This window comes from Abramis brama (genome assembly GCF_963993115.1).
Source record: "Abramis brama genome assembly, chromosome: 18".
Classification (NCBI taxonomy): Eukaryota; Metazoa; Chordata; class Actinopteri; order Cypriniformes; family Leuciscidae; genus Abramis; species Abramis brama.
The window spans coordinates 6,469,162-6,480,195 of record NC_139980.1 but is presented as its reverse complement, the minus strand read 5'-3'; the positions used below and the strand labels follow the sequence as shown (position 1 = coordinate 6,480,195).

At 37.8% G+C, this 11,034-nt stretch overlaps 3 protein-coding genes across 3 annotated transcripts; all 3 read right to left on the bottom strand.

The window, feature by feature from the left end:
* Positions 1 to 128: 128 nt before the first annotated feature.
* grem1a (gremlin 1a, DAN family BMP antagonist) lies at positions 129 to 1,330 on the bottom strand. The gene is made up of 2 exons (XM_084090574.1): positions 1,223 to 1,330; positions 129 to 968 (listed from the first exon to the last, which is right to left on the bottom strand). Exon 2 carries the CDS (start codon positions 965 to 967, stop codon positions 434 to 436), a length of 534 nt encoding a protein of 177 aa, XP_083946700.1. The 5' UTR covers position 968; positions 1,223 to 1,330; the 3' UTR covers positions 129 to 433.
* Positions 1,331 to 1,660: 330 nt separating this feature from the next.
* Positions 1,661 to 4,544, bottom strand: scg5 (secretogranin V). The gene is made up of 6 exons (XM_084090572.1): positions 4,409 to 4,544; positions 3,834 to 4,068; positions 3,562 to 3,711; positions 3,236 to 3,348; positions 2,030 to 2,083; positions 1,661 to 1,879 (listed from the first exon to the last, which is right to left on the bottom strand). Exons 2-6 carry the CDS (start codon positions 4,054 to 4,056, stop codon positions 1,763 to 1,765), a joined length of 657 nt encoding a protein of 218 aa, XP_083946698.1. The 5' UTR covers positions 4,057 to 4,068; positions 4,409 to 4,544; the 3' UTR covers positions 1,661 to 1,762.
* A 1,878-nt stretch (positions 4,545 to 6,422) lies between these two features.
* On the bottom strand, positions 6,423 to 10,337 carry actc1a (actin alpha cardiac muscle 1a). Its single transcript, XM_084092015.1, has 9 exons — positions 10,116 to 10,337; positions 9,224 to 9,375; positions 8,991 to 9,119; positions 8,742 to 8,852; positions 7,849 to 7,933; positions 7,555 to 7,716; positions 7,066 to 7,257; positions 6,762 to 6,943; positions 6,423 to 6,680 (listed from the first exon to the last, which is right to left on the bottom strand). Exons 2-9 carry the CDS (start codon positions 9,350 to 9,352, stop codon positions 6,537 to 6,539), a joined length of 1,134 nt encoding a protein of 377 aa, XP_083948141.1. The 5' UTR covers positions 9,353 to 9,375; positions 10,116 to 10,337; the 3' UTR covers positions 6,423 to 6,536.
* Positions 10,338 to 11,034: the final 697 nt, after the last annotated feature.

Here is an 11,034-nt window from a genome sequence, read left to right as displayed (position 1 = left end):
TAACCGTTTCTTCATCAGTCATGAAATTCAAAGTGATCAAGAAGGTTGTAACTCTGACACCTCATTCATTCGACATTACTTGCATGAAGACCAGGACAAAACGCGTTGGAATGTTTCTGTTTGTTTACAAAATTACTTATTTACACCCAAATGTATCTACATTACAAAGGTATCTACATTGATCCACACAGTGGAAAATAATAAGCATATTGTTCATATGTCATTAGCAACTTGCTTATATAGTAATGGCATCAATTGTATTTCTTCACAATATAAAGGCCACATTGAGATGACTTTTTGACTGAACGAGTAACGATGCAGGAAACAAATCGATAATGCTCCTTCATTATTAAGCTATAGGAGTGCATTGAATATTGACTTTCAGACAAACACACACACACACAAGTTGCCTACACCAACGACGTCAGCAAGTTTAATCCAAGTCGACAGAAGTACAGCGGCACTGTTTCACGCGGCGCACGCGCTTCTTCTTGGTGCTGGGGATCTGCCCGGGACAGATGAGCGTGTAAGTGACAGTCGTGTAACTCTTTGGCTTGCACACGGAGCACGACTGAAACGCACTGTCCTCTTGATAAACGTGTCGAGGTATGTAGAATGAGTTGCACTGTCCGTAACAGAAGCGATTGATGATGGTGCGCGGCTGGCACCCGTCCTCGTAAATCATCAGTTTCAGCGGCTGCGTTTTACACCAGTCAAGTTTGAGATAACGGCGCTCCGTTACGTGTAAAGCCTCCTGGCTGGAGTCCAGCACCTCGTCCCCGACTGAAGGCGGTCCCATTCCCCCAGAACTAGCCTGCGGTGTCTGCGGTGACTGTTCCGACTGGTTTGGGCTGTATTTATTTGGGTGAGGAATGGCGCCTTGAAATCCCCCGGTTCCCCTGATCCTCGCCGGATTGCAGAGCAGCCACAAGACCACGATAGTGACAGCTAATGCTTCTTTAGTCATTCTTTCACAAGAAAAAACAGATACAACATTTTATTATATATATATATATATATATATATATATATATAGCTACCAAACCTATTTGAAAGCATATATAAAGTTATCAATTATTTAACCAAATTTAAAAAATAAAATACTATTCAAGTTCTCTATATAATTTTGAGAGCCAACTGCTATTTCCCTCTGGCAACTTATTTCTTTAAACACATTTCAGATGTGATTTAAACCAAATATCCAGTAGATATGCACACTTACCTCAGATTAATAATGTTTCAAACTTCTTCACATGGACTTCAGCTGTTCACAAAGTATTTGTATATCATAACAAACTACAATTAAAAATAGGTTGAACCAAAAAGTTCCAGAGCTCAGAGTCAAAATAAGGTATGGAGCTGTGTTCTGAGCGCTGACATTTAAGAGAATGGGGCAGTCCACGCCTCCTCAGCCTAAAATCATTCACAGCACTTTGGGGATGGTCCAGTGCTTTTAGAGAGTACGGTCCTTCACGATGCAGGCGTATCGGATGCGTATTGTGGTATTTGTTAGTTAGATGAATCTTAAAGTTAAAAACGCATGACCCTGATTATCTGCACATGAACTTATACGTCATTTTTATTTGATTAAGTGGTATTACAACAAAAGTTGTGCCAAGAGAATAATCATTCATGTTACAATCACCATTTGCACCCTTGCTCTATTAATAATATGATTTATTTGAATATCACACATAATTTAATGCTTACTTTACTGTGAAACATAAAAGTCATTTTTATACAAATTTTATGAACATGATGTTCAGGCCTTGATATTGCTTGTAGCAGTTTCAACTTCATCTTCCTCAGGGAAATGTGGCACTGATTTCTTGGCCACTACGTTATCCAGCCTCTTTCCCATCAGATATGGATTTGCACTCTGAAACACAGTCAGTGACAGATCCTGTGACATTACTGAAAATATGAGACATGTATGTAATTATAAAATCGCATAATTCTTGTGCTGGTCTATTGAGAAGGATTCAGCAAAGAAAAATAATGTTTTAGTTATTTCATATTTATAGCATACCCTTTTTCTTCTCTTTGGCCCACCCTTCAGCTTTTCATACAACAGTCCTTTATTCTGAAAAAAAAAAGTCTGTTACAAACCAGTATTTACATATCTGTACATTATACATTCTCTGTACATTAACTTCTATAACACACTCTCATGGCAATTCGTAACTATTTAACATTTTGGTGAATTGGTGGCGAAGTCGTATGAATTCCTACGATCTCATTTAAAAATATAAAAGGTTAGTTCACCCAGAAGATAAAATTCTGTCATTAATTACTCATCTTCATGTCGTTCCAAACCTGTAAGACTTTTGTTCATTTTCAGAACACAAATAAATATCTTTTTGATGAAATCTGGGAGCTTTTTGTCCCTCCATAGACAGCTACACAACTACCATTTTGACGCTTCAAAAAGTTCATAAAGAAATCGGAAAACTAATCCATATGAATTGAGCGGTTTAGTCCAGATTTTCTAAAGGGACTTAGCTATAGCTTTATATGATGAACAGATTTTTTTACATTATTAGCGAACACAAACAGAAGCTCAACTGAACCTGCTTGATGTGTGAGAACAAACACCATTGGTTCTTGCAGAAGCTCAAACGTGCTGCGTAAAACACAAGAATGAACCTCATTGGTTCTCGCATGTTAAGCAAACATGCTTGAGCTTCCGTTTACCATAACTGATGTATGAGTTGATGAATGTTCATATGTGAATAAAAACCTAAATTCAATCTGTTCATCATATAAAGTGATCTCTTCAAAAAAATTGGACTAAAGCGCTCTATCTTCATTTGTGTTCAGAAGATGAACGGAAGTCTAACGGGTTTGGAACGACATGAGGGTGAGTAATTAATGACAGAATTTTCATTTTTAGGTGAACTAACCCTTTAAGGTCCTTCTACACTGTTGTTTATATTATATTGTTATTTTGCATTAAATTACATAGTTATTTGTAATAAATGTTATTTGTTCTATGTAGTTTATTTGATTGATTCACCAATTAGGATGTAAGAATCTTACTAAATGTAGAGGAGAACATATGTATGTTAGTACAGGAAAGGTACTTGACAGAATCATCAAATACGATTAGTATAATAAAAGTCTGACAACTGAGAGAAAGTAACTTCACTGCACTTTTCACTAAATTAATCATTCATTTCATTTAAATGAAAAATCAGAAGTCCAGCCTGTTTCAAGGTGTCAAGTGTGAACTCACCCACTTCGCCAGTGCAGGGTAGTCATGCTCAGGGTCAAAGAGGTGCTGATGTTTCTGGAATTCTCGACTGAACTCAGCAGTGTCCGGAGCGTTCTCTAAACATCCATCAGCAGCTATAAAGACATGATCACATTTTTTCAACCAGGAGAGATGCATCCCATTCTCAAACCATTCGCAGAAGTTTAGATTCCTTTAGGAGGATATAGTAAACATTTCCAATCTAATGAAATGTTTAATATGGATTCCTCTTGGTTTTTATGTGATTGATAAACTAAATGAATGGTGACACCACTGTATATCTGTGCACTGCATTTGGATCTGCATACCAGTCTTTCCAAGGGGGCAAGGATTGGGAGGGTCGGGGTAACCATGGTCCTCGCTGAAGTCTTTGGGAACACTATCCCCAGTTAACTCTGCAACAATGTTAGGGATGTTCCCATAAGGCCCGAGATGCTGGAGTCCCTCATGGGCACCACCTATTGGACAAAGTGTAAAATTACAGATAAAGGTAACCGCGTCATGAGTATTATACAGTTATTATATCCCCTGTAATCATTTCCATCTTTTAAAACCTGCGCTTCTACAGAGAAACTCTTACCTTGGATGCTGAGAGGACCCACTATGTTGGTGGCCTGGTGCGCGGGATACTCGACCCTGGGCCGCGCGATTCCCAGTTGCTCCATCACTCCATGAAGCAGGCGCTGGATATCCGCCTCCGACACCTGATCCCCCGTGCGGGGACTGCGGCCAGAAACCACGGCCATCGAGCATATAACGACACTCAGAAGAACCGTGTGTGTCATTTTCGGAGCCGAACCCATCGTTGACTTTCACTACACACCGACAATAAACACAACATGTAGTATGCTAGCTAAAACTTAAGATGTAAACAAAATATATACATTATTTTTTATTGTTTTATGTTCAGCTGATGTTGAAATTGGGTTATAAACTTGATGCTATGATCTATAATTTAGATATTATTGCGCTCAAAGAAAACGCACATCCCAGATTGTAACTAAAATACGTAACGATGCGTCACAAGGCTTGATAAAAACACAGGCCGTTATTTTATACGCGCACATTAAGAAACATTCGTTGTTCAGCTAAACATCCAACGTGATGTAGACAATACAGAATAAAGAGTTAAGCAAACACAAAGAGGTAACCTACCATGTAATCTGGACTGAGAAGAGTGTGTCGGGTTCAACACAGATGCCGTCCTCCTCCTCCTCGCTTCATTTGCTCTGTTGCCAAGCAGCAGAATCATCATCACACCTATTGGTTTACGTAGTGACGACTAGCACATAGCCGTTAAAACCAAAACATGCTGCTGTATTTTATAGGAAACGGAAAGCCTATGAGGGGGGAAAACTCATATTTTCCATATCATTATTTTTAATTATATAATAAATAAATAACTTGGCTATACATGTCGTGTCGTCATAGTCCTTTAATGTTATGAACCTGTCAGTTTAATCGAATTCTAATAATAGATTAACTTTCACAATGCAAATACAGCCTACAATGCAAAGAATAATAGCCAACAACAATGGTTAAATTATTCAATGATTTCCTTGGTAGTCTATTCTCGCGAACAGGCATGAATTCGGCTGTAGGCTATAGCCTATTATGGAATATATTATTTATATCTTTTATAATTCGACTTTGCTCCAATGCACTACTATTCAGTGTGACATACCGGTGCCAGTTTAATTGTTCACTTGTTTACGCCGCAGTTAATAAAATATGATGGTATTGACATTTTACAATCCCATTTTTGTAAAAAGCAATAAAATCAAGAATCTGTTATTTGTTAATTCTCTTTAATCTTTAATTAACTTACAAAAGATTTTCAATGTTTTTACTGACCAACTTAATTGTATTTTGTATATATAATATATATATTTGATGGCTGCAACACAATCCAAAAAAAGTTGGGACAGAGGCATGCCATGTCACATCACCTTTCCTTTTATTAATTTTTAATCATTTGGGAGTTGCATGAGGATACTAACTGTTTTTTTGTTTGTTTGTTTTTGCCCAATCTCTCCTGATACAAGACAGACTGTGGTCGCCGTTGTCTGATTCTTCTTTTCATGATGGGCCATACATTTACAGTAGAAGACAGAACTGGACTGCAGGCAGGCAACTCTACGGTGTGTCTAGAAAACACTCTGTTGTAACGCGTGCAGAATGAAGCCTGGCATACTCTACACTACAGCATCTCTGCATAGAATTGATGTAGGGCCTATAGGTTTCTCCTTGCATAACAGAGATTCAAGTTGCATTTATGCAATCATGTTAAGTGACAACAGTTTTCCAAAGTACTTCCGAGCACATATGGCTATATTTAACACAGAAGCACGACGGTTTCTCATGCAGTGCCAGCTGAAGGTTCGAAGGTCACACTCAACAGAGGTTTCCTGCCTTGCCCTATAAAATGAGATTTCTCTGGATCCCCTGAATCTTTTCACAATGTTATGTAAGGTAGATGGTGTAAGACCTAAATACCTTGCAATCTTGCATTGAGAAATGCATTTTTGGCAGTTCTCTCATGTAATTTGCCACAAAGTGATGAGTCATGACCTATATTTGCTTGCAAAGACAGAGTCTTTGGTGGATGCTCCTTTTATACCCAAACACGATACCCTATTACCAATTCACCTACTTATTGTGGACTGTTTCAAAACAGTTTAACTTGGATATTTAACTTGTAATCTTTTCACTTGTATTTTGCCTCTGCCCAAACTTTTTTGGAGTGTGTTGCTTCAAATTCAAAATTGGTTTATTTTGGACAGTGAAAAGGAATTGGAATTTTTTCGTTTGTACTTTTGTCAGTTAAACAAAGGTTCAAGAGAATTAACTAATCACAGATTGTTGATTATTTTAGCATTTTACAAAATATCCCAGCTTCTCTGAAATTGGGGCTGTAGTTTTTGAGGATTTTAAAAATGGAATAATTTTAATTTAAGAATGCTAGAGAAACGTAATTTTGCTCTTGGACATTTTAGACCTTTTTTTCACTAGGACTTGGTCGATTTTCCACATTGTGTGTAAAGTTTTGAGGATTTCTAGAAATCCTTTTAAACAAAAAATATGTAGCCTACCAAATTTACAGAGTTTTTGTTGAGTAAATGACTAATACCTGCATTTTCTTCATTAAATATTCAAAGACAAAACACAAAGAGTACAGTTACACTTCACAACTTTTATTACAACAGTAAATGTATATACAGAACAAGACAGTAACAAATGCATACGGAGGGTTAGATGGATTGACTTGAGGAGGATTGAAGGTTTAGAAGCACTTTCTATGAACGATGGAGGGACCTGCCTCATCATATTCCTGCTTGCTGATCCACATCTGCTGGAAGGTGGAGAGAGAAGCCAGGATGGAACCACCAATCCAGACGGAGTACTTACGTTCAGGGGGAGCAATGATCTAGAGGACGAACACAAGAACATGAATGTAGTTAGACTGTAAAACTATAAAGCAAACAAGAGCTCATTTAGAAACGTTTACCTTGATCTTCATTGTGCTAGGGGCCAGAGCAGTGATCTCCTTCTGCATACGGTCAGCAATACCAGGGTACATGGTGGTACCACCAGACAGGACATTGTTGGCATACAGATCCTTGCGGATGTCAATGTCACACTTCATAATGCTGTTGTAGGCGGTTTCATGGATGCCAGCAGACTCCATACCTGTGAGGTGCAATGTCACAAACTGTGTTAGCGATATTTCCATATTTCAGAAGGGAGCACTTGTGATGTATGGACAGCAACATAGATGCAATGAAGTCATTTGAGGCCCAACTAAAACATACCAATGAAAGAGGGCTGGAAGAGGGTCTCGGGGCAGCGGAAACGCTCGTTTCCAATGGTGATGACCTGGCCATCAGGCAACTCATAGGACTTCTCCAAAGAGGAGGAAGAGGCAGCAGTGGCCATCTCATTCTCAAAGTCCAGAGCGACGTAGCACAGCTTCTCCTTAATATCACGCACAATCTCACGCTCAGCTATGGAAGAGAAAAGAGAGTAAGTGAATTGGGAAAAGACAATGAAAACATTTGTTTTGAGATAATGACAATACATGACTGTACGTTATCCTGTTTATTGCATGGCTTCTCACTGAATAAATGAATAACTTGGATGTACATTTTTTTTATTTGCAATGAAATTATTTAACTGAATAGTATCTTATAGTGTCTGATAATATATATATATATTTTTACAGAAACGTAGGTAATTTCTTTTTAGTGCTAATTTCTAAACAAAATCATTAAAAGAAGTATGATTCTTCATAGAGCACCCACCAGTTGTCACGAAAGAGTAACCACGCTCTGTCAGGATCTTCATCAGGTAGTCAGTGAGATCTCGACCGGCCAGATCCAGACGCATGATGGCGTGAGGTAGAGCATAACCCTCATAGATGGGGACATTGTGGGTCACACCATCACCAGAGTCCAGCACGATACCTGTAACATGATGCATTGGCATTTCAAGTTTTCTACTGGCATGTTAAGTATGTATTGCTTTCTATTACAGATTTATAGGATTTAATGCCTATAATGTTATGCATTGCTTCTGGTGATTTGATAGACACTGACCAGTGGTACGGCCAGAGGCGTACAGGGAGAGAACAGCCTGAATGGCGACATACATGGCAGGGACGTTGAAGGTTTCAAACATGATCTGAAAAAAAGAGAAAAATACAGCTTTATTATCCTTAAATAAAACTACAATCATAAAAACATTTTCATTACTTGAAATAAAATAAACAAATGAAATATGTATAGATGATATGTAGATGGATGGATGGATGGATGGATGGATGGATGGATGGATGGATGGATGGATGGATGGATGGATAGATAGATAGATAGATAGATAGATAGATAGACAGACAGACAGACAGACAGACAGACAGACAGACAGACAGATAGATAGATAGATAGATAGATAGATAGATAGATAGATAGATAGATAGATAGATAGATAGATAGATAGATCAAATCTAATTCAAAATACTAACAAAAACTATGATAGTATTTCAATGATAATAATAACACTGGTTTCAGCATGGTAAACACATGGTTAATGTAAAACCCAAGGCTCAGGGGGCCACAAAGGGGGGCTAGGGCGACTGTGAAAACGCTCAAAGAAATATAAATAAATAAATGAATAAAACAAATATATTTTTGGTTACAATTCATTTTAAGGTGACATAGTTGCATTGCACTTACTCAAATAAGCATTGAGTAATATTAATTAACTACATTTACTTACTATAGAGTTAGGGTTTGGTTTAGGGTTAGTTACTTGTAATTATGCATAATTTACTGTTATTACTATAGTGAGTACATGTAGTAGCTGTAACTAATTCACCTTAAAATTAAGTGTTAATACAGTATAAATGTATTTGAATATTTGGCTGCTATTATACGCTTCCACATCATAGGGTCCCACACAAGGGGACATTCATACCCCTGCATTAGCTTACCTGTGTCATCTTCTCCCTGTTGGCTTTAGGGTTGAGGGGGGCCTCGGTGAGCAGAGTGGGGTGCTCCTCAGGGGCCACACGCAGCTCGTTGTAGAAGGTGTGGTGCCAGATCTGAAGAAATATATTAAATTAATGGATGAATGCATGGTGTGAATCCCTTGGTGACCAAACTAATAGGGAAAAAATCCTTATGTTTGATTAATAGATGAAAAACAAATCAGCGTTCTGTAATAATTCTGTGATTGCTACCTTCTCCATGTCATCCCAGTTGGTGATGATGCCGTGCTCGATGGGATATTTCAGAGTGAGGATACCCCTCTTGCTCTGAGCCTCATCTCCCACATAGCTGTCTTTCTGACCCATACCGACCATCACACCCTGAGGTACAAGAGTCATGAATTAGATCTATAATCAGTAGTTCAGTTAATCTATTGCATACATTTTCCAACATGCAATATAATAAACATGCTTTGGAGGCCCACCTGGTGACGGGGTCTGCCAACAATAGAGGGAAAGACAGCACGGGGAGCATCATCACCGGCGAATCCAGCCTTGACCAAACCAGAACCATTGTCGCACACGAGCGCGGTAGTCTCATCGTCGTCACACATGATTTGTCTTTCTTAGAATGGTCCTGGGAGAAAGAAAACACGTGTTAGGAGAGTGTATAATTGTACAACAATGGTAATAAAAGAAATATTATGTTTTTTAGCTTCAAAATGGTCAATATAGAGCCTGCAGTAGAAAACGTAGCATCAGGTAAGGTCAACAAAACGCCAAAAGCAGCACAGCAGAACCCCTTTAAACTATTTTAGGAATCAGCTCTTGTCATTCTGAACAGAGGCCCCTGACCGAGTGTCCTATCTGTAGCTATTTCGCAGTTGTCTGATGACAAATGACAGCAGGACCTAAGGATCACCTCCTCAGCTGTCTAGAAACTGTAAGAGATCCACTGCATGTGTCACTTCACTACATCTGTTGATGACTCTCTTTATTAGAGCATTTTCAAGTGACCCTTATGAGATCTAGACATGGATTCCAATCCAATCTAATACAACTCGTTACCACTGCTTCATCCTTCTATCCTTCATTACATCCAGTGTTATTTCTTTATGCCCACCAATCTGTTTTCATACATTTCTCTAGCTACAGCTACAGATATATTATCACAGAGGATGAGCAATTATCAGAAAAAGTTGTTTCTGTTAAGACCATCGATGTAAAATCAGCCAATTATCCACCATCTGCATCAACAATTCCAGAAATTTATGTTCCTTCCCATGAAGGAGATGAAGTGTTGGGTTATTCCATCTCAAATCTTTCTCTCTCTGTCTCTCTGAAGTAGTCCATATAAAGGTAGTAGCAAACACTCACCAAGTTGTAGCACAAGACTGGGGTTTCCACTGGGATGAAGGGCATCGGAGAAGGATGCCCCTTAAATATGCTGGTGGGTGGGGGGCGGGTTCAGGCTTTCACACAACACCAAATAAGAGATGCTAGAAAATGGCCCACAGCCAGTATATCCTGTACTATATTCTCCTGCATGATTACCAAAATGGACAGATGTTTCTTAAGAGGGGACAGATCCTCTTTGGTAGCAAAATAAGCAGTGGAAAACTGGTATGATTTCAGAGCCAAATGGAAGGCCAAAAGAAGCCAAGTACTATTCTTTCATCGTTCTCCATCTCTTTTTAATATGTTATGTATGTTTTATGTCATGTTCTGTTGTTATGTGTGACTGAATATGACTAAAAAAAAAAAAACGATAAATAGAATTGTTTTCTATGAATGTGGCTAAAGAGAAATGTTATGCTAACTGTTGCATTCTTCTAAAGATGCACAATAAATACCATTTTGGTAATCGGTCCATATTAGAGTTTTTTTCTGCTGTCATCTAACACTTAAAAAAAATTCATCATTTAACACTGTTAAACTTTAGCAAATATCAAAAGGAATATTCATTTTTCATACTGTACATTATAATATAATGGCAAAACCAGTGTTGCTAATGTTAACTAAAACTAAAACTATTAAAATGTGTTACCGTTACTTGAATACAGCTGAAATAAAATCAAATATAATTTTTTGTTGGAAAACTTAAATGTAAAAAAAAAAAAAAAAAAAAATTGGAAATGCTGCCTTGGCAGATGACTGAAATAAAATAAGTTTAAGTTGAAGAACTATAACTTAAAAACTTAAAATAATTTAAAGTTAAATACAAATATTCAAAAGTTATTAACAAAAGTGACAAAAGCACATAACAAAATGACTAAAACACTGAAATTAAACTTAA